Source organism: Moschus berezovskii, chromosome 16 (assembly GCF_049115385.1).
Source record: "Moschus berezovskii isolate FMDL1 chromosome 16, NW_MosBer_1.0, whole genome shotgun sequence".
In the NCBI taxonomy this organism is placed as follows: domain Eukaryota; kingdom Metazoa; phylum Chordata; class Mammalia; order Artiodactyla; family Moschidae; genus Moschus; species Moschus berezovskii.
The window spans coordinates 39731604-39755817 of NC_142475.1; the positions used below are offsets into that span (position 1 = coordinate 39731604).

Genomic DNA, 24214 nt, shown 5'->3' on the forward strand with positions numbered 1-24214 from the left:
GAAAATACTTTAGCTATTAAATTACTGTATTAAGTATCTTCCCTTTCTTGAATATCAGAGCTTAATTAGTTATAACAAAGAATAAACGTTAAAGCCAACAACATACCAAAATTACAAAACAGATGAAAAGGAGCATAAAATAGTAATAAATATCTGTATTATTTTAATCTCTGAACTTTAAACTAATTGTATAAAAAGTATGTTATATAAGAGATGCACCTGAAACAAAACATAGAGAAAGTTTTTAAAAATTCCTAATATAAAATGTAGAAACTGATCATTAAAAGACAAACAACTTAAGAAAATGGCTAAGAAGAGACTGTTCATAGAAAAGGAGATGCAAATTGCCAATTAACATAAAATGATGCTTATCCTGTAGTAGTCATGGAGATGCAAATTTAAGCTATAATGAGGCACAAATTTTCACATATCAGAATTGGTAAAATTATGACATCTGGTGCTGGCAAAGATGTGACAAAATGGACACATTTGCTGGTGAAAGTGTGCATCATTTGTACTGAATATAATGATTTTTAAATGGTTATACTATTACCTTCAGCAAGTCTCAATTATGGAAACTAATTCTATAAAAATGCAAAAATTAATATAAAAGGAGATAATATATATATGGGCTTCCTGCCAATGCAGGAGATGCAGGTTCAATCCCTGGGCTGGGAAGATCCCCTGGAGAAGGAAATGGCAATGCACTCCAGTATTCTTGCCTGGAAAATCCCATGGACAGAGGAGCCTGGCAGGCTGCAATGCATGGGGGTCACAGAAGAGTTGGACACAACTTAGCAACTAAATAACAACATACACATACAAATACACATACAAAGATGTCTATTGTAGTATTGTATGTTGGAACAAATATTGATTTTTTTCATCAATGAGAGAAGTGTTGAATAAACCTCAGAATACACTTAATGTAGATTATGCAGTTATTTAAAAAAGATATATTTAACTTAGAATGATGATCATAAAGATCATAATATAAAGTGAAAATACATAACAGATTGAAGAGTAATATATATTTTATGATCCTATATTTTAAATGGTAGAGGAACATGCTTTCATAAACCCTATATATCATTTATATGTGTGAATTTTGAATGCACATTACACATATGCATAGTTTTTTTGAGCAAGAAGCATTGAAACATATATTATCATATGTAGAATTAGATAGCCAGTGGAAATTAGTTATCCAGTGCCCTGTGATAACTTAGATGAGAAGGATGGGGTAGGAGGTGGGAGAGAGGTTCAGGAGTGAGGGGACATGCATATACCTATTGCCTATTCATGTTGATAATATAGCAGAAAACAGCATGGTATTGTAAAAGTTATCTTCCAATTAAAAGTAATTTTTAAAAAAATATTCTTATCAAACTACTAATATGAATCATCTTGGGGAGGTGATTCTAGTGGGGGCAGTTGAGAAAAATTGGAAAGTTTTTCATTATACATTTTAGTATTGTTTGAATAATGACATGTAAGCAATATAGACATAAAAGTATTTTTATGTTCAAAATAATTTAGAAAGTCAACAGAAGGGAAGGCTATATCATGCAAACCAAAATCAAAATACCATGATACAAGTAGGCTGAGTTTATTGCCCAAACTGGAAGACTTTTAAGAATGCAAGGGGGAGCTAACCAAACAATTGTCATTCTGATATAAAGCAGAATGATCCCATAAAACTGGGAATTCAATCTTGGGAATGTAATTTACAGCATAGTGACTAGAGTTATTAATAGTGTATATATATTTTGAAAATTGCTAACAAAGTAAATCTCAGGAGTTCTCATCATAGGAGAAAACATTTTAACTATATGTAGTGATGGATGTTAAACTTGCTGAACTAGACTTGTAGCAGGGATAGTTTTGCAGTATACACAAATATCTAATTATTGAATGCTTAAACCTAACATTATATGTCAGTTATGACTCAGTTTTTAAAATGTCTGTGGTTTATAGAGCTAAGGCAGGAATCTACGGTTTCAGTGTATACTGGGCCACTTTATGGGATCCTAGGTGGCAAGAGAATGTTACACTCCTGTCCTGCTATTCACCTTGTCTGGCTAAAATAACCTCTGGCTGGAATGCTGATATTAAATGATATTTTAAAACATTTAAATTCTTAAGAAATCAGATACTGTTCATGCAAGACTAATCACAGATGCAGCCATTAAATGACGGCATGTTAATTTTCTGTTGGTGCCCCACTTGTCTATGTAAACAAGTCCCCGTAAAAAGTTTATTTTGCCAATTTTGTTTTCAAAGAGAAGTGTTTGTGTGTGCGTGTGTTTGTACTATATAAAAAATATGGTATGGATATGGATAGTGCTGCTATCATGTATATTATGTATTTTATATATGTTATATTTTATATTATATACTACATATATACAATATATACTTTATCACACACTTATCCATATATGTGGATATGAATAGTGCTACAATAATTATTATACTTAGGGGAAGTATACATATGTATATATATATCTTTGTGCATGTGTTTTGAAGTTTTAATTTTAGTGAAGTACAGAATATCAGTTATATCCTTTGTTTTTCTCATTTCGTTTTGCTTTTTTTATGGGCATAGATTTTGTACAAGACAACTTACTTGACCTCATGGTTGGCATTGTACATTATGGATCACCACCTTCTTAAAACTATCTATTCCCCTATTTTTCCAACTTTTTGGCTTCTCTGTGTATGCTCTTGGATCTCTGAATGTCAACTTAATCTATTTAAAAGCAAACATTTTATTCACACCATCTCTTCTACTATGCCCTATCTCAGTGAATGGCAACACAGTATATTCTGTTGCACACACCAGAGACCAAGGAATCATCCCTGGTCTGTCAGTCTTCATTAACTTTAATTCTCAAATCATGTTTTATTTGCTTTATATATATTTCTTGAGTCAATTTAACTATCGCTAAATTCTTTCCTACCACTGAGTGCAATAAACTATTATTTCAAGTACTGACTATAATAGTCTCCTATTACATTCTTGAACCCTTCCAAACCATTTATCATCCAGGTATTAATATGATCCTTCAAAAAAGTATTTAGCCATTAATTATTAATTTGAGGATCAAGGCAAGGCTCTTTAACATGTTCTTAAGCCCCTGCATAATCTGGAATCCTCTGGATTTTCTGATTCATATGGAACCAGTGATTTCTCTTGCTTTCTCAGCTATATACTAGCTTTCTGACTCTTTCATCCAGCAGAATATTTGCCACTGTTCCATCTCACTTACCTGAAGCCATAAATGCTGTTTTCTATATCTTTTCACCTCCTCTATTTTCTTTTTCTCTAGTTTACTCATGCTTCAGATCTCAGGTGATGTGTCCCTTTCTTAGGGAAGTCTTCACTGAAGTTCCTAAATAAAATCCTTTATAGGCTTTCATGGTAGCATATACTTTTTATTTATGACAATTATCAACTTGAGATTTGATTGCGGTTATTGGATTCATGTCTGTCTTTAACACCAGAAGGTAAATTTCTTGAAGGAAGGAACCATCTGTAATCTTGATCACAGTTCTAGCCCCAGTTACTATAAGGCACATGGTAGATGTTCAACAAGTAGTTGACTGAAGAATCAATGAATGATTTTTCATTTAAGCTAGGAATTAGCTACCAATTCTTACTATAATCTGATAAGCTACCTGACTAACGGTAAAATCTGTAACCTTTGAAATAGGATTCAAGAACAATATAGACCTTTTCAAATTTCCTACAGATTACCAATTTCATTAAAAAGAAGTTTCACTTTTCAAAGGGTCCTCCAAATGAAATTTTTTATGTCATAAGATTTTAGGCCATGAGTGGGTTGTAATAGTGATAATCAGAAATGCAAGAATATTTCTGTAGGGACCAAGTTCATTTTCAAAGAGTAGTAAGCCATGAGACTAAATCTTTCTTTTCTATGTCAAAACCCCAATCCTTAATCCCATATCTACAAAATAGAAGAAGAATAGAAAGGAGGGAGCCATCAGTTATGTAGCTGCCGATGAGAATTATTTATAAGCTATAAATAGACAGTAGTTCACTTAGAGCACATGTGACCATGAGTGTCCAATTAGAACAGGCATATCAAAGGCATGCTGGCAAAAAAAAGCACAAAAGTGAATCTTGGGAAAAAAATCAAAGAAAATATATAAAAGAAAAAGTGAAAGAGAAATCAATTTTGTAAGTAGTTAGTGTTTCTGAGGAAGGGACTGCTATGAATTCAATAGAAAAATTTCAAAGAGAGAAGAAAACTATGCTGCAATGAAAAAGATGTAATTCTACAAATGGAAAGGACATTAGGTGTTTTAGGAACAACATAGATAACATAATGTTTTTACTGGAGAATATTGAGTTCATAGTCAATGTGATCTTGGATTGTCTCTTATTTTTCATATTCATAATAAATATGAATATTCAAATATGTCAAGATCCCTTTAATAGACTACTACTGATGAAGTAATTCTGCTATTTTCTAAATCAAAAGGTGGATGTATAAGCCTCTTTCCAACTCTATGATTCTATAAATCTTAGTCTGAACCATCTTTCTCATAGGGCTTAAATGAAAACAATTGCAGAAAGCAACTGTAGTTGTTACTCATTTAAGTTTATGTTAAATTTATTCATAAAATGCAAACTAAAGTTAACTATTCAGTTATAATTGTGACTTCTATAGGAGTCAGCATTTTATTTATTTATTTATTTATTTTTACTTTTATTCTTTTTTTTTTAATTTATTTTATTGTCAGCAAATTACCTTACATTAATATATTGGTTGGTTTTGCCATACATTGACATGAATCCACCCTGGGTATACATGTGTTCCCTTTCTTGAACCCCCCTCCCACCTCCCTCTTCCCCATATCCTCCCTCCATGTCATCCCTGTGCACCAGCCCCAAGCATCCTGTATCATGTGTCAAACCTGGACTGGTCACTTATGATAACATACATGCTACAATGCCGTTCTTCCCAATCATCCCACCTTCACCCTCTCCCACAGAGTCCCAAAGACTGTTCTATATGCCTATGTCTCTTTTGCAGTCTCCTATACAGGGTTCAGGTTACCATCTTTCTAAATTCCATATATATGTGTTAGTATACTGTATTGATGTTTTTCTTTCTGGCTTACTTCACTCTGTATAATAGGCTCCAATTTCATCCACCTCATTAAAACTGATTCAAATGCATTCTTTTTGATGGCTGAAAAATACTCCATTGTGTATATGTACCAAAGCTTTCTTATCCATTCATCTGCAGATGGACATCTAGGTTGCTTCCATATCCTGGCTATTATAAACAGTGCTGCAATGAACATTGGAGTACATGTGTCTCTTTCAATTCTGGTTTCCTCGGTGTGTATGCCCAGCAGTGGGATTGCTGGGTCATATGGCAGTTCTATTTCCAGTTTTTTGAGGAATCTCCACACTGTTCTCCATAGTGGCTGTACTAGTTTGCATTCCCACCAACAGTGTAAGAGTGTTCCCTTTTCTCCACACCCTCTCCAGCATTTATTGCATGTAGACTTTTGGATAGCAGCCATTCTGACTGGTGTGAAATAGTATCTCATTGTGGTTTTGATTTGCATTTCTCTGATTAGGAGAGATGTTGAGCATTTTTTCATGTGTTTGTTAGCCATCTTTATGACTTCTTTGGAGAAATGTCTGTTTAGTTCTTTGGCCCATTTTTTGATTGGGTCACTTAGTTTTCTGGAATTGAGCTGCAGGAGCTGCTTGTATATTTTGGAGATTAATCCTTTATCAGTTGCTTCATTTGCTATTATTTTCTCCCATTCTGAAGGCTGTCTTTTCACCTTGCTTATAGTTTCCTTTGCTGTGCAGAAGCTTTTGATTTTAATTAGGTCCCATTTGTTTATTTTTGCTTTAATTTCCAATATTCTGGGAGGTGGATCTTGGAGGATCTTGCTGTGATTTATGTCAGAGAGTGTTTTGCCTACGTTCTCCTCTAGGAGTTTTATAGTTTCTGGTCTTACATTTAGTTCTCTAATCCATTTTGAGTTTATTTTGGTGTATGGTGTTAGGAAGTGTTCTACTTTCATTCTTTTACAGGTGGCTGACCAGTTTTCCCAGCACCACTTGTTAAAGAGACTGTCTTTTCTCCATTTTATATTCTTGCCTCCTTTGTCAAAGTTAAGGTGTCCATAGGTGGCGTGGATTTATCTCCGGGTTTTCTTTTTTGTTCCATTGATCTATATTTCTGTCTTTATGCCAGTACCATACTGTCTTGATGACTGTGGCTTTGTAGTAGAGCCTGAAGTCCGGCAGGTTAATTCCTCCAGTTCCATTCTTCTATCTCAAGATTGCTTTGGCTATTTTGGGTATTTCGCCTTGGGTTTATCCTGTTAGGGACTCTCTGGGTTTCTTGGACTTGGGTGATTATTTCCTTCCCCATTTTAGGGAAGTTTTCGACTATTATCTCCTCAAGTATTCTCTCATGGTCTTTCTTTTTGTCTTCTTCTGGGACTCCTATGATTCGAATGTTGGGGCATTTAATATTGTCCCATATGTCTCTAATATTTTCCTCATTTTTTTAAATTCTTTTTTCTTTTTTCCTCTCTGTTTCATTTATTTCTACAATTCTATCTTCTAGCTCGCTTATCCTGTCTTCTGCCTCCGTTATTCTACTGTTTGTACCCTCGAGAGTGTTTCTGATCTCATCTATTGCATTATTCATTATATATTGACTCTTTTTTATTTCCTCTAATTCCTTATTGAACATTTCTTCCATCTTCTCAATCCTTTTCTCCAGTTTATTTGTCTGTAACTCCATTTTGCTTTCCAGATTTTGAATCATTTTCACAATTAAAATTTGAAATTCTTTATTGGGTAGGTTCCCTATATCTTCCTCTTTTGTTTGTGTTGGTGGGCATTTATCCTGTTCCTTTACTTGTTGGGTATTTCTCTGCCTCTTCATCTTGCTTATACTGCTGTGTTCGGGGTGGCCTTTCCGTCTTCTGACAGTTTGTGGAGTTCTCTTTATTATGTAGTTACCTCGTTGTGTGTGGGGTTGGATGGGTGACTAGTCAAGGTTCCCTGGTTAGGGAAGCTTGTGTCGATGTTCTGGTGGGTGGAGCTGGCTTTCTTCTCTCTGGAGTGCAACGAAGTGTCCAGTAATGAGTTTGAGATGTCAGTGGGTTTGGGGTGGCTTTGGGCAGCCTGTATATTGAAGCTCATTGCTATTCTCCTGTGTTGCTGGATAGCTTGCGTAGTATGTCTTTCACTGAAACTTGTTGAGCCTTGGGTGGTGCCTGGTTTCAGTGTATGTATGGAGGCATTTGATGAGTACCTATCAATTAATGTTCTCTGGAACAGGAGATCTCTGGTGTTCTCAGGATCTGGCCTTAAGCCTCTGCCTCTGGTTTTCAGTCTTATTCTTGCAGTAGGCTCAAGGCTTCTCCCTCTGTTACTTCCAAGGTAGTTCCTTCTGTTGAAAAAGCTCTTCTGTTTTCTGGTCTCCTCAATGTCTAATTCCTGTCCTGACACCAGGAGGCGGTGGTGGAAACTTTTTTTTTTTTCCCCGACTCACCTATTCAGTCCTGCTATGGGGAGGGAGGAACAGCTAACAAATATCCCGGCATCTGTGGGGAGTGCTCGTGGTGTCTCAGCTACACTGGGAATGCTCCCGCTCGAGGTGTGTGTGCTTTCCCTGTTTATGCTGCTTAGGCTTTAGTTTGCTCTGCTGCGAGCTGTCCGCGGCTGGCTCTGGGTTGCATGCACTTCCCAGGTCTGAGCGGCTCAGGTTCAGGTCCTTGGGTACTCGACAAAGGCGCAGACTTGGCTGGGCCTGCCTTTTGTGTGTTCCCCGGTCCTAGCAGCTCAGGTGACCAGGCGTTTGGCGAGCGTGCTTGCTGCGACTTATCGCCTTCCCGGTCCCTGCCGTTTGGTTTTCTGGGAGTACAGCCGGCGCACTTTCTCAGGCAGATATCCACCGGCCCGAACCCAAGAAGTCCTGGCCAGCAAGGAAGCCTGCTTGCAGCTTGGCACGGAAAGCCTCTCTGGGGCCGTGGCTGTCCCTGCCCCAGCGCTGGCTGCCCTCCCCACCCGCGTCTCAGCAGGGGCTGGGGGCTGGGCCACCCGCTGCCTGCTCGCTCCGCTCAGCGCCCAGTTCTGTGGGCGGGGCTGGCTTGGGGCTTTTCACAGGCTTTTTCCAGCCCTCTCGCCCTTCAGCTGCGATCTCTGCTCTGATATCTTAAGTTCGAGCCCTCAGTTTGCCTTGGGGTGTTCAAGCCCGGTTCTCCCTCTAAGCGCAGCCGCCGGTTCTCCCTCTAAGTGCAGCCGCCGGTTCTCCCTCTAAGCGCCGCTGCAGGTTCTCCCTCTAAGCACCGCTGCAGGTTCTCCCTCTAAGCGCTGCTGCCGGCGCCTCCCTGCCCAGCCCCCGCCTGCTAGTGAGGGGCGCGGGCGTGCACCGCTTCTCCGCTAAGAGTTTCCTCTGGGCACTTAGTCTGTGAGTTTTAATTATTTATGTCTTTTGCTCCCTGTTATGCGGCCCTCTGAGGTTCCACTCACCAGTGTTTCCAGGTGTTTGGAAACTTCTCTTTTTTTTTTCTTTTTAAGCCTCCCTTCCCGGGACGGAGCTCCGTCCCTCCCTCTTTTGTCTCTCTTTTTATCTTTTTATCTATTTCTTACCTCCTTTCGTCGACTATGGGCTGCTTTTCTGAGTGCCTGATGTCCTCTGCCGGTATTCAGAAGTTTTTTTGTGGGATTTACTCAGCGTTCAAATGTTCTTTTGTTGATTTTGTTGGGGAGAAAGTAGCCGCCCCGTCTTATTCCTCCGCCATCTTCCCCTACTTTTTCAGGAGTCAGCATTTTATGTCAGCCTTTTAAGTAACAGTTTTATCTACTGCTGCAAACATCTGACAAATCACCTGGTACAACATTACCTTTCTGTATCTGCCAAAAATGAGTCTTGTTTAATACCTGGAGCAGTGGTTTAACCAATATGGCTTTTCAAATATTCATGTCTCATGCAATTTATTAAAATGCTCCAAGAAATAGGTACTATTCCATATTATAATTTTTGGCAAATTGAAAAATGTCATATACATTGGCTGCATATTTTTTAATCCTTTTTTTTTGGGGGGGGGGCATTGTGTGGCAAAAACAAGGTTTTCCCAGGTGGTTCAGTGGTAAAGAATCCACCTGCCAATGCAGGAGATGTAGGTTCAACACCTAGGTCAGAAGATCCCCTGGAGAAGAAGATGACAACCCACTCCAGTATTCTTGGCTGGGAAATTCTATGGATAGAGGACCCTGGCAGGCTACAGTCCATGGGGTCGTGAAAGAGTTGGATGTGAAAAAATGCATGTCTTATCCGAGATAAATGTATGAATGATTTATTGTCCTTCTTGAAGTTAAATGTAAGTCAACAGGAAAATGAGAGAATGGTCAGTTCAGTTCAGTCACTCAGTCGTGTCCGATTCTTTGTGACCCCATGAATCACAGCACACCAGGCCTCCCTATCCATCACCAACTCCCAGAGTTCACTCAAACTCATCTCCATTGAGTTGGTGATACCATCCAGCCATCTCATTCTCTGTCATCCCCTTCTCCTCCCGCCCCCAATCCCTCCAAGCATCAGAGTCCTTTCCAATGAGTCAACTCTTCGCATGAGGTAGCCAAAGTATTGGAGTTTCAGCTTTAGCATCAGTCCTTCCAGTGAACACCCAGGACCGATCTCCTTTAGAATGGACTGGATCTCCTTGCAGTCCAAGGGACTCTCAAGAGTCTTCTCCAACACCACAGTTCAAAGAGAATGTTAGAGAACATTAATTCTCCACTGTATTTTCAGGAATGTGTATTAATATAATGGCAACATGAGGATAGTTATAGAAAAATGTATCTATTTGCACTTGAAATATTTTCAGTATGACTAGGATGGTTGGTGCTAGCAAATCTTGTTTATATAAGCATACTTTTACAAACATAAGAAATGATGTACAAGTGTCAAAGGATGCAGCATCTGCCCTTTATATCAAATGGCACAAGAAAATGCAACTTTTTTTTTTTTTTAATCTTTGTTTTCCCATTAAGCTTGGCAGAGAACCTTGCAAACTGACCTGTAGGAAGTGCTGAATGGTTAAATGAATGATTACATGTTCAGGCTGTATAATTCTTACAGGTAAAACAGATAATATATACATTTAAAGTCAGGATAAACCCAGAGACAATTTATGCTTTTCACAGGTGAGAAGACTAATGCATATTTTTCTGAGAGGCAGATGAAGATTAGAAGCCCATGATTAAATCCTGCCATTACCCCACTTTTTGTCTGTTTCTTTGAAGACAACACATAGGCTAAGTTTGCTTGATAGAAGCTTTGATTATCATGGAATTGCTAGTTTGCTGAACAGAGCTAGTCCAATCCTGTGCATAAAGAATCTGAATCCTTAGGAAATTCTAATATGTTTATATTCTCAATTCAGGTAATCCCCACCTTCGAAAAATAAGAAATTCCTTAGATAATTTCTTAGATAAGAAAAATGAGAATGTGCCAGTCTGCCTTCCACTCCTACATGACAATACACACATTCAATCTCACTTTTTCACAGCAAAATTCTACCTCAAACATCCCCAACTGGTTTGTTTAAAATGCTGTAGAATGAATTTCAACTTTGTCAAGTAAGTCATTCTTAATTCCCTTTGTTGCTGTTTGATTGTGTCAGGAAACTGGACCAAATAACTGCTTAAATGAATCTCAACTTCATGATTTCAAAAGTTATAGTGTTTCCTATATAGTGAAAGACTCCTTTCAACCCCATGGACTGCAGCCTGCCAGGCTCCCCTGTCCATGGAATCCGCTAGGCAAGAATACTGGAGTAGGTTACCATTCCCTTCTCCCATATAGTACAACTCCTATAAAATACAACTACTAAAATACTTTCATTACCCCCTCCCAAGAACCAGTTTCTCTCATTTCTTGAATTAAACTATGGAGTCTAGGGAAGCTCTTTTTAAGGGTTTGTGTATATACTTGTTTATTCTTCAATTATAGAAAACTATTCTTCCTGCCTAGTCAGCTGAGCCAGGTTGTTTTCCTAAAAATGCACATATAAATACCAAATATTATAACATTGTTATTTTTATAATTACAACATACTAGAAAGGTCCCCAGTTTAACCATATTATTTTATATTATTTATTACAGGACAACATGATAAACTTTGATAGCAATTGCCTGAATAACGAACCTAACTTTTTTAAAAAACATTCATGTGATGATAATAAGGTAATGATAATTATTTGGAGTTTACATGTCATTTGAGCTTGATATCATAGAAGTTTATATTTCCTATATCTGTTTATTATATTGATTATTAATGACATAGTCTTTTGGTTCTAACCTGACAATTCCGATTAATATATTGTTATATTGTGGTCTTTTATACATTTATTTTACAAATTGCCCTATGCTTATTTGATAAATATTCAATTTTAGCAATTCATTTTTCACCTTGAAAACAGTAGAACTGATTAATTCAAAGATACACATCTCAGTTCTGGAACATTTATTCAGGAAAATGCTTGTCAGAATGATTGCTTGCATATATGTAATTAATGGGAATAATTTAGTTGTAGGCATTTAAAAATTTTTTATTTCAATATTTTCTTATCTTCACATCATTACCTCCTTTATTTGGTGTAATGTTACAATTTACAGAAATTTGAATAAAAGTTTGTGTCATCTCTTTCTTCAGAAACTAGTGTGCTATTCAAGTCTTTTTGAAACAATAACTGAGTTACCCTCATGGCACTTGAGTGTATCCATAAATTCCTAAAAAAATTCCTTGTATTAAGTATTTGAAACACTTGTTTTAGGCAAATAGGCCCTTTATTATTGCCAGTTATTCATCCATATCTCCAAAGAGGCCAAGATAATAATAATAATAATCACACATACCTTTTATTACTGCTGCTTTCAGAAGCTCTCTCCTTTAGTTATCTTGTTTAAAACTGAATAAACTTGTTACATGCTCACTCATAAGCGATAAGATCATACATAACAAAGAAAAGAGTTTAAAAAGTCACATAATCATTAAACTGAGTTCTTGGCACTTTAGGCTGTCACCTGGGAGATAAACAGTTTCAGTTTAGTTGCTCACCAGTCATGTGATTAACTGGAATAGAAGAAAAGCGGGGTGGAGGTGGGGCATTATTTAGCAATACCGTTCTGGCTTTAGGCTCTTTAGAAAAACTTATTACTTTTTAATATTTTATTTGAACCACAGCCCTTCTGATGTTTTTTCTATAATAGGAAGCTTCATTTTTGAATCGTGCTGCTCGAAGGTTGAAGCAATTCCTGAAAATGAATATCAGTGACGATTTTAAGATTCACCTATCAACAGTTTCACAGGGCACATTAACACTGCTGAACTGCACCAGCAAGGTAAGCTGAGGACTATTTACTTTGAACCAAAATATAAACTCCTCCCGTGAAAGGATACTATTATTCTCTGATGATCATAAGCATTAGCAGAGAAATCTAAGTGCTTGTAAGAAAACGAAAATGCATTTACTCAATTCTAGAAGAGGAAAATTTCAACTTGTAAAGTATCTATTCCTCTCTTGGCTAGGGAAAAGAAATCATTTATAAAAGGAGACTAAAAATAAAAAAGGGCAACACTGTAAATCAACTATACTTCAATTAAAAAAGGAAAACAAATAAATGAAAGAAAATAATAAATAGTATTGCTATGGGCTTCCCTCATAGTTCAGTTGGTAAAGAATCTGCCTTCAATTCAGGAGACCCCGGTTCAATTCCTGGGCTGGGAAGATCCACTGGCGAAGGGATAGGCTACCCACTCCAGTATTCTGGCCTGGAGAATTCCATGGACTGCATAATTCATGGGGTAGCAAAGAGTCAGACACAACTGAGTGGCTTTCACTTCACATCGCCATAGTAACTTTCAAGGAGGCTAGGGTGATAAGTTGGATGAGGATGGTAAATTTTTATTTCTAAAATATCTTAATTTTAATCCATTTATGTACACATTTGTAAGAACTCATAACCTATAAAAATTACTCAAATATTTAACAAATGTTTTTATATAAAATTTGAGTGTATTTATGTCCAACAGTTTTCAGGTTTTTTGCCTCAATAATTTTGATAAGTACAGGGCTAATTTTTTCTACTTCTCTATTAGCAGTTATGAAATGTAAGCAATAAAACAAAATTTGGAAGACATTATCTTGGGGCTAGACAACAATTTCTTCACCTGCAAAGTGGAGAAAAATATAGTATCTACATTATAGGATGTTGAAAAGGTTAAGTGTTAAGTGATATAATTCATATAGCATTCATGCATGTGAGCTCAGTCATGTCCAACTCTTTGCAACCCCATGCACTGTTGCCTGCCAGGCTCCTCTATCCATGGGATTATCCCATCAAGAACACTGGAGTGGGTTGCCATTTCCTCCTCTAAGGGGTCTTCCTGACCCAGGGATCAAACCTGTATCCCCTGCACTGCAGGTGGATTCTTTACCACTGAGCCACCTGGGAAGTCTGCTTAGTACTAACAAGTTTCAGTAAATTTTTGTTATTACTATTATTACTTTACTCTCTCTTTAGGAATTTTACCAGCTGCCATATAAAGCCAAAATATTTATTACATATTAAAAAATTTTTAACATTTTTATGATAGAAAAAGGATTGTTTAAAAAAAATTTAATACTAGTAGTTGCCCATGGAAGGTAAAATGTCAAGATTGTCCTTGAGCCCTACAGACAGTGATGAAAATACATGTTGGACCTTAATAAGTTGGACTGTTTCATTTATCGCTATGGTTATTTACTTCATGCAAGCCAGCCTCCTCCGGGTGGAGTGTTTTTGCCAAGCTTATTTCCAATCTTGTCTCCTTACTCATGTTAATTTCTTATATAGAATTTCTTCTGTTCTGTTACTATACATTTGATCCCTCCTGTTCTATCTATACATCCTTCAAGGCAAAGTTTAAGATTCATGAAGAGCTTATATTTCAACTCTTAATCCTTATTTATAATGATTTAAAGTACAGTCAGCAGGAGAAGGAGAGGGAAGGACTAACTGAGAAAGTAGCATTGACATATATACACTATCATGTGTAAAACTGGTAATTAGTGGCAAGCTTCGATACAACACAGGGAGCCCAAGTCTGGCACTCTGTGATGACCTAGAAGGGTGGGATGGGAAGGGGTAGGGAGGCTTCTGAGGGAGGGGATATTATATATATATATAGATAGATAGATAGATATAAATATTAAATTATGACTGATTCACGTTGTTTGGCAGAAACTGATACAACATTGTAAAGCAACCATTCTACACTTAAAAAACAAAAAAATAAAGAGGATGACATAAAAAAAAAGTACAGTCAGCCTGTCATATCCATTGGTTCTGCATTCTCTTATTCAACCAACTGTGGATCAAAAATATTCAAAAAAAATTCCAGAAACTTCCAAAAAGCAAAACTTAAAATTTGTCAAGCCACATTTACAACTATTTATGCAACATCTATATTGTGTTTATAACTGCTTAGGCAGCATTTACATTGTAATAGGTATTATAAGTAATCTGCTGCTGCTGCTGCTGCTGCTAAGTCGCTTCAGTCTTATCCGACTCTGTGCGATCCCATAGACTGCAGCCCACCAGGCTCCCCCGTCGCTGGGATTCTCCAGGCAAGAACACTGGAGTGGGTTGCCATTTCCTTCTCCACTGCGTGCTAAAGTCTACAGGAGGATGTGCCTGGTTATATGCAAATTCAATGCTATTTTATATAAGGAACTTGACCATCTGTCCTTGGATTTTGGTATCGACCCGGGTGCCAGAACCAATCCCCCTACAAATACAGAAGGATTACTGTACTATCTTATGCAGGAATAGGAAGTTCATTTCATGTTGCTTACAAATGCAATTGCTTAGTAATGCCTTATGTTGAGTATAAGTTTCAAGTCAGGGCTTAACTGAAAAGACTGTAGAGCAAACTAGCAATATCACCTCTTGGAATCCGTTCCGTTCCGTTCAGTCGCTCAGTCGTGTCCGACTCTTTGCGACCCCGTAGACTGTAGCCTACCAGGCTTCTCCGTCCATGGGATTCTCCAGGCAAGAATACTGGAGTGGGTTACCATCTCCTTCTCCAGGGGATCTGCACTGGGGGCAGACACTTTAACCTCTGAGCCACCAGGGAAGCCCACCTTTTGGAATAGGAAGGGTTAAAGGTCATCGGTATGCTATATGTTTGCAATTCTTTCTCTCGTGTGAGGAACTTTGCATGGATCACTATGTTCCAAAATCAACTAATTTTAGAGAGAGAAATAACATGAAAATTTAAATCTTGATATTAAAATGGTTACAAAATTAACTGATACAATCCACCTTTTTCTTGTAATGAAAAGACAAGATGTTAAAGATGGTCAACTACATTGAATTTTCTTCATGAATCAGGCATTCTACAAGCTTTTTACTGTTGTGTATTTCATCTTCTGATGAGTAAAGTTTAATAAAATTTATGGTTAGGATTTAACAATTTAGTGCAATATTATTTTCATGTTGATTGAAATTCTAGTTTTGTCTTTGTTAGTATACCCTTCCATGTTTGTTTTTCAGACCTCACAGCAATTAACACAGTGCTGGACACATCTGCCAAATTATGAGTCTAGGTTATTTGGAGGACTAACCTAACCTTTCTTGTTTCTTCCTTTTCCCTGATATTTGATAATATTTCTAAATGAAATTAGTATTCTGCCATACTAACAATATATAATTTAGATTCTCAAGTAGATTAGATGAGCTGAAGGTAATATGAAATTTAGCAGTTATAATAATGGAAGGAGTAATAATCAATATTATAAATATGACTTTGTTTTTAAGGGTAAAGGAAGAAAACCACCTTCCCTGGGTGAAGCCCAACCCACTAAGAATTTGGTAAGAGTTACTGTACCCTCCAGATGTTTGCCTTCAACAGCTTAAAATAACTCCAGCATCCTGATAAAGATCAGCCCTGTCAAGGAAACAACAAAGTAGAAGTCCTCATACACGACAAGCTTTCCAAATAAATGGATCAAAAGGGCTGTGAGGCCAGGCCTTTCCCCAGAGCAGTGCTCTATATAGCCTTTGGGTGGTGGGATGGAGCCAGCGTGCACCTCTCTTCCCAACTCCATGTTCTATGATGTCATTTTAGTAGTTTGGTAGTGTCTACAGGCATGAGGAGGCTTCTTAGGTGATGTTAGTGGTAAAGAACCTGCCTGCCAATGCGGGAGACATGAGACCCTATCCCTGGGTCAGGAAGATCCCCTGGAAGAGGGCATGGCAGCCCACTCTAGTGTTGTTGCCTGAAGAATCCCATGGACAGAGGAGCCTGGCAGGCCATAGCCCCTGAGGTCGCAAGAGTCGGACACAACTGAGTAACTGAGCACATACACACACATGGGCTGGAGACCGTGCAAATGGGCAGAGGCCAATGTGAAGGCAGACATCTTTTTTATCAGCTTTTTGCTCAACAATTTCTGAATGTTTCTCTTTGAATTGTTTCCTTTTATATGGTTGGTTTTGAAAATAGTCATCATAATATTGGTAAAAGGAGAAGGGAGATACCACTTAGAAATTGGATCTCTTTAAACTGAATTTTTAAAAACTACTATTTTAAAATTAAAGCAGCTAGGGAAAATGTCAGAGCATTGATTTTTTAAAAAAGAAAATTAAAACCTCAATAGGTAATAGGCAAAGGACATGACCAAACTATATAGAAGAAAATAAACTAGAAAACAAGATACAAATAAAAAAAGCGACCTTAGTAAAGAAATACGTATTAAAAATGAGGACCCTTTTTAAATCTATTTTTCTCATATAGATTATACAATATATTAGTGTTGCTGTTTTGTTGCCAGTCATCTGCCAGTCTCCCCTGTCCTTGGGATCTCCCAGGCAAGAATACTGGAGTGGGTTGCCATTTCTTTCTGCAGGGGATCTTGACCCAGGAACTGAACTCATGTCTCCTGTATTGGCAGGCAGATTCTTTACCACTGAGCCACCAGGGAAGCCCATACACTATATACTGTATATGTGTAATAGTACATGAATACTCTATATTATATGTACACACAAAATTATATAGAAATATGCAAAATATTTATGAATGAAAAAATATTTCACTAAATGTGACAATGATATATTACTAGAATGAGGCATGGAAAAATGAACACACCTGGTTCATGACAGTGATAGATTCTTTTTTCAACTTTCCATTATTATGTTATTTGATCACTCTGTGTGTGTCAGTCATTCAGTCATGTCTGACTCTTTGCGACTCCATGGACTGTAGCCCCACTAGGCTCCTATGTCCATGGAATTTTCCAGGCAAGGATACTGGAGTGGGTTGCCATTCCCTTCTCCAGGAGATCTTCCCAGCCCAGAATAGGAGTATGGAAATCCCTTTCTCCCCTTAGAGAAGCAGAGTGAGTCTGCACACCCTGGGACTCAGAGAAACCCTAGGTATTCCAAATTGAAGTGGAATAGCTGAAATGAATACCTGAGTAGTATCAAAATACTGAGTTGCCTCTGGCTAAGGGAATTTGGAAAGAAAGTTTAGAAAAAGGAGATAACACCTGTGTTCCTGAAATTACAGACATAAAATCATGTTTATTTGTCTTTTTAATGAATGTTTAGTCTTAGTCTATGTAGAAAAGTCATGAAATGTTCATGTCTATGTATTTCAAGTCTGCTAGTCATATAAACTTCAGTTTATACTTTTTAAAGATACTTTGCCATAAGACTTTTTTACTTTACTTCCTCACACCCCTCCCTCTCTGTTCTGTAAAGGAATCTGGCATCCAAACCCTGAGACATTAGTTAATTCTGAGACATTAATTCACTTCTCAGGCATCCAGAGTCCACATCTCAGGGGCTCACAAAAATATAACAGGATATGCAGAGCTACTCTCTTTTATGTCTATTACATCCGAGGCGTCTCTTTCTCCACTTTCTGTAGGTTGTACAGGTAGCCCTTTTGAAGATTTTTGAAAGAGCCATCTTCGTGGTCTTCTGACTTTCAAAATAAAGTCTATTCCTTGCCTCAAAAAAAAAATGTTCTGGGATCCTCAATACAAAGAATATTAGAAATCCTCCTTCATATTTACCTTTGCAATCTGCCCTCTAATCTTTTAAATGAATTATTTTAAGAGTATAAGTTAGTGTTACTAAATATATAATTGAAAGAAATTTGAATGTGACCAAACTAAAAATAGGACAAACAAGCTCAAGACCCAATCTATTATATTTACTTGATTATGTGACCATGGAAGATTACTTACCCTCTTTGCATCTCAGTTTCCTCAAATGTGAAAGGTGAAATCATCAATTTTATAGTTACTAAGTAGATAAAATGAAATAATGTATGTATAGCACTGAGCACAGTACCTGACCTAGAAAACACCTAATAATCGGTTCTTACTGAAATGAAGAAATTACCCTGTAGTAATTCACTTCTCAGGCATCCAGAGTCCACATCTCTGGGACTCATGAAAATATAACTGAGGATACACACAGCTACTCTCTTCTATGTCTATTACATCTGAGGTGTCTCTTTCTCCACTTTCTGCAGGTTGTACAGGTAGCCCATTTGAAGATTTCTGACAGAGTAGGAAAGCTAGCTTTTGAGGCAGGCATATTCCATTCTCTAGTGAAGACTAGGAAACAAACTTAATTGGGATATATATATAAATAACGATATATCTTTATTAATCATCTTTGTCAAAATAAACTGAATATTTTCAGTATTATTTCTTCCATAAAAATATTTTTCCATTGTAAAAAAAAAAAACTCAGTTGAATAATGTACAGATCATTCTCACAAAAGTTTAAACAGTACTCTTATCTCCACTTATGTTGCACTGGTAAAAATGGTGGCCACCTGACATAGCTCTTTAATCCTACATTTTAAATCGTAACAACCTTGTATATCCTACACATCAGTGATTGCAGCTAGGAAACATAATTTTTAAAAAATGTCATTCAACATTCTCCTTTTTTAAAGATTCTTTTGACGTGAACCATTTTTTTAATTTGCTACAATAATGCTTTTGTTTCATATTTTGTTTTTTTGGCCACGAGGCGTGTAGGATCTTAGCTCCCTAACCAGGGATCTAACCTGCACACCCTATACTAGAAGGCAAAGTCTTAACCACTGGGACTACCAGGGAAGTCTCAAGATTCTTCTTTTTAATTACAAAACTGTTAGTATAACCAAGTATAGTGGAAACTAAGATTGAATGCTTTGCAATGTGTATTTTTATTAAAATGTGAACTTAAAAACATTCTTTTATGTATTTCTCTAGGAAGAGAATAGATCTTTAAAGGAACAGAAAAAACAGAATGACCTGTGTTTCCTAAAGATACTACTACAAAAGATAAAAACTTGTTGGAATAAAATTTTAAGGGGCATTACAGAACATTGAAAATATGGAGTAGCAATATAAAACCTTGAGCTTTATTGTATCCTCTGAGAATCTATCTGCTCATACAATTTTTGAGGGCAGAATGCCTCCTGGAAGTTACTGAATGTATCCTGGTTAAAACAGATTCCAGCAACTGAGAAATCGTTACCGTAGTACCAGAAGATGGACCTAAACAATGGAAACCAAATGCTGCAATCAACAAAACTATTTCACATGTATGAGGACATATATTCAGTTCAGTTCAGTTCAGTCGCTCAGTCGTGTCCGACTCTTTGCAACCCCATGAATCACAGCACGCCAGGCCTCCCTGTCCATCACCAACTCCCGGAGTTCACTCAAACTCATGTCCATCGAGTCAGTGATGCCATCCAGCCATCTCATTCTCTGTCGTCCCCGTCTCGTCCTACCCCCAATCCTTCCCAGAATCAGAGTCTTTTCCAGTGAGTCAACTCGTCCCATGAGGTGGCCAAAGTATTGGAGTTTCAGCTTTAGCATCAGTCCTTCCAATGAACACCCAGGATCGATCTCCCTTACAATGGACTGGTTGGATCTCCTTGCAGTCCCAGGGACTCTCAACAGTCTTCTCCAGCACCACAGTTCAAAAGCATCAATTCTTCAGCGATCAGCTTTCTTCCCAGGACGTATATTAATTGGTATTAATTCTGAACAGTTTTTTTTAAGACAATCCATGTAAGGTATTAGTTGCAATAATACTTTTTAAATGTGTTTAAAATTTGCAGAAGATATATAAATTCTGTGAAGTGTATAAAGGTTATGAGGGTTAAAAACTAACATTTCATTATTACCAAAATATATAGTTTTATGCCCATTATGCATCAGTATACTGCAATGAGAGTGGAAATTGTTGTCGTCTGTGCTGGAAATGCTTCAGAGTTAACAGTGAGATATGGATAAGGCCCATGAGAACGAGTCACATAAAGAAGCAGCAGCATAAAGGAGTCTAAGGTAACTGAAAGATACTAAGAGATGTAATTAAACATGAATGTATAATACAGTGCCTTTGATAAATGATATTACAGATGTTTTAAAATTAAAGAACAGTTTCACAAAACAGAAAGTCACCTGCTCTAAGGATGCTAAACCATAGCACTGGGTTACTTTTGTCATTTATGTGTAATAAAATTTGTCTACATGAGTTTGCAATTTGGGAAGTATATTTTTAAGAGAATAATATATGTTGGCCTTTTAATTAATGGAATGTGTATATTTAATTTTGACATAATATCTGTATATAAAAATATTTTCATACAGTATTACAATTGCTTACTTTGGATAACATTTCTCCTTTGATAATAAATGACCTATGTATTAACACTGTCAGATTCATTTAGTTAATCCCAACAGGATTTTTTTTTTTTTTTTGGTCATGCCATGTGGCTTATGGGATCTTAGTTCCCCCATGAGGGACTGAACCTGGGCCCCCTGCAGTGGAAGTGCAGAGTCTGAACCACTGGGTCACCAAGGAAGTCCTTCAAAAGAGTTTTTTAAGCCCAAGATTTTTAATACTGCACAACTATTTGATTTTTCACTTCCATTAAAATATAATCTTTAATCTCTTTCAAGAATGTACATGAAACTGGGACCCCCAAACCAAGTAAGAATAGGAACACTACTTTACTGCCTGTTTTTGTCAGGGCCTGAAAACTAGCTTATGAGGCAGGCATCTTCCATTCTTAAAAGTGAAGACTATTGGCAAATCCTTCTAAGCTTAGATTTGCCAATAGTCTTCACTTACAAAGGGAACTGAAAATACTATTCTAGGCAGGCCAAGTGTTCTAAAATAGCCACTGTGGTCTCATCACCACCTGGTCCAGAGCTGACTGACTTATTAATCTACAGACAATGCTCAGGTGCCATCGGCAATGTGTGGAGGTAAGACCTTTCTCTCAGTTCGCGTCTCTCTCAGCTCCTTTCTCTCTTCTCCTTCTGTTGTGTCCCCAACCCACAGAGTTTCCTCCTCTCTGGTGCAGACGGTTATATAGAGTTGTACACACAGTTGCACAGATTCACTGATAATCTCAGCAATGAGGCGGTGAGCCAACTAGGTTTTCCTTTGGTTTTTATTATTAATTCCAGAAAAGGGAGTTTACTAATACTTTTTGGGAGCAACTGATTCTTCACCAAGCTTTTCCTTCAGACAGACTTTTCAAAGACGGTGATGTTTCCTTCCACCACAAAACAGGTCAACTATGTGGCACGCCTCCACCCTGACGAACTGGTGCTGCTGGCAAACCATCAGCTATGAGAAGACATTTTAAGTTTCTAAAGGAAACTCTTAAAAGTGTTCTTCAAAGTGTTTCCGTGAAGGCTGTCTATAATGTTCCTAACAGGGTTGAGACTGTGACAAAATAAGGAGCGATTATTTTTAAATACTTCATTAAAAATTTCCTCCTTTTTAACTACTGACTTTCATTTTTTCATTTGTTTATGACAGAACTGAATTGTAGAGAAAACTCACACCCCAAAATTCTTATTCAGCATAATGTGTCAAATTCATGGAAAAAACCACCAAGCTTTTATGATTGTATTTCTCTTGTTTCCTAGCTACTAGCAAGGTAAGTAAAGACATGGCAGGTTGGTTAGTAATGATCTTGGATACTACATTTTTTATTATTTCTATCCCCTAATTAGATTTGTTTTATTTCAATGGACACTGTCTTTCAGATATATATGTGGATGCCTTAAATCAGCACTTTTTAAAGATTGTCACAAAAACCCTCTATAGATTCTAAAAAAATAAAAAAAAATGAGTTCTGAGATCAGATAATTTTCTCTTGGAGATTCACAATTCATATATTAAAAGCTCTGTAAACTCATAAAATTTTTAAAAAAGTTTAACATCAAGATAGCATTTCCAAAATTGACTCCAGAACACTTTTATGTAAAAACCACTAACTTAGCACACTTGGAGGAATATTGCTTTATACAAAGAGACTTAGTTAAGAGTCTTTTAAAACAAGCTTTAAGGAAGTTGCTGAAGTAAGAGATATCTCTTTCAGGATTAAGATAGTTCTATCACAACTAGAAGTATTTCTTTTCTTTAAGCCATTCTTTCATTTACAGTCAGTTTAAGAAGGACATTTCATCAAACTCACTGTAAATTTTTTGGGGAAACACATATCCTCTATTCTAATTCAGATGGTCTTTATGGTACTCTATCCATGAAATCTTCATGCTGTTAGTCATTATGGTCTTACTCCTTAAGGAAGTTCTTCCAAATTAAATCAGCTATAAATAAAAATTAAATTTTCTATGAAGGTAAAAATTTCTAAAATCTCAATTTTTTAAATTCTTCACTTACCTTCAGCACAGTTCCAATAGCTAAAATTCCATCAGGCTTTACTTTTTGAGGTATTATGAAAAAACAGGTATAATGCATTTGCTTTTGCAAACTATCTAATACTCCACTTCCATCATCACAAAATTTGGACACATATTTCCAAAAGCTTTGTCTCTCTACTGTCACTTAGAATCTTTGCACTAGATTAATACCTGGGTGTTCATTGGAAGGACTGATGCTAAAGCTGAAACTCCAATACTTTGGCCACCTCATGCGATGAGTTGACTCACTGGAAAAGACTCTGATGCTGGGAGGGATTGGGGGCGGGAGGAGAAGGGGACGACAGAGAATGAGATGGCTGGATGGCATCACTGACTCTGTGGACATGAGTTTGAGTGAACTCTGGGAGTTGGTGATGGACAGGGAGGCCTGGCGTGCTGTGATTCATGTGGTCGCAAAGAGTCAGACACAATGGAGCAAATGAACTGAACTGAATAGCTATTAACAAATTTCTATATAAAACATTTTACTTCAGCTTTCAAATTTGATACTTTGAAGGCTATACAATGGAATATTTCTCAGTCATAAAAAGGAACAAATTTGAGTCAGTTGAACTGAGGTGGACAAACCTAGACCCTGTTACACAGAGTGAAGTTAAGTCCAAAAGAGAAAAACAAGTATTGTGTATTAATGCATATATATGGAATCTAGAAAAATGGTACTGATGAATCCATTTGCAGGGCAGGAATAGTGTTGCAGACGTAGAGATAGGTTGAGGACACAGAGGGGAAAGGAGAGGGTGGGACAGATGAGAAAAGAGCATTGAAATTTATACATTACCACATGTAAGTGGGCTTTCCTTGTGGCTGGGATTCCCTTGAGGCTCAGCTGGTAAAGAATCTGCCTGCAATGCAGAAGATCTGGGTTCGATCCCTAGGTAGGGAAGATCTCATGGAGAAGGGAAAGGCTACCCACTCCAGTATTCTGGCCTAGAGAGTTCCATGGACTATATAGTTCACGGGGTCACAAAGACTGGACACGACTGAGCAACTTTCACTTTCACCTTCATATATAAAATAGCTAGCTACTGGGAAGTTACTGTATAACTCAGGGAGCTCAGCTGGTGCCCTCTGTGACGATTTAGAGGGGGTGTGCTGGGGGTGGGTTGGGAGTGAGGCGATATATATATACTTATGGCTGATTCACATTGTTGTACAGCAGAAACCTACACAAAGCAATTATCCTCCAATTAAAAAAATGTTTTAAATGAAAGCTATTACAAATATAAACAAATACTTTTTCTAAATATGTAGCCATTCCCTGACATATCCACACCTGCTGTAAGGGAGTCTGTACAAGTCATGACTTCTGGTAAGTGTTCTTAGCTGTGTGAAGTCATGCCTCTCAACTTAACCAATGGGGCCCTCTAGGGCATCTGCAAGTAGTACAAT

The 24214-nt window shown here is 37.3% G+C and overlaps 1 protein-coding gene across 3 annotated transcripts in view; it reads left to right on the forward strand.

Moving 5' to 3' along the window:
- The window catches only part of IL7 (interleukin 7), a 62190-nt gene extending 41048 nt beyond the window's left edge, over positions 1–21142 (forward strand). The window contains exons 3-6 of one of the 3 annotated variants that reach the window (XM_055432461.2): positions 11184–11264; positions 12291–12422; positions 15882–15935; positions 19343–21142. In XM_055432461.2, the coding sequence (XP_055288436.2) occupies positions 11184–11264; positions 12291–12422; positions 15882–15935; positions 19343–19462 (387 nt within the window). In that variant the 3' untranslated portion in view covers positions 19463–21142. The remainder of the gene's footprint in view (positions 1–11183; positions 11265–12290; positions 12423–15881; positions 15936–19342) is intronic. The other 2 variants (XM_055432462.2, XM_055432463.2) reach the window with 2 other exon arrangements.
- Positions 21143–24214: the final 3072 nt, after the last annotated feature.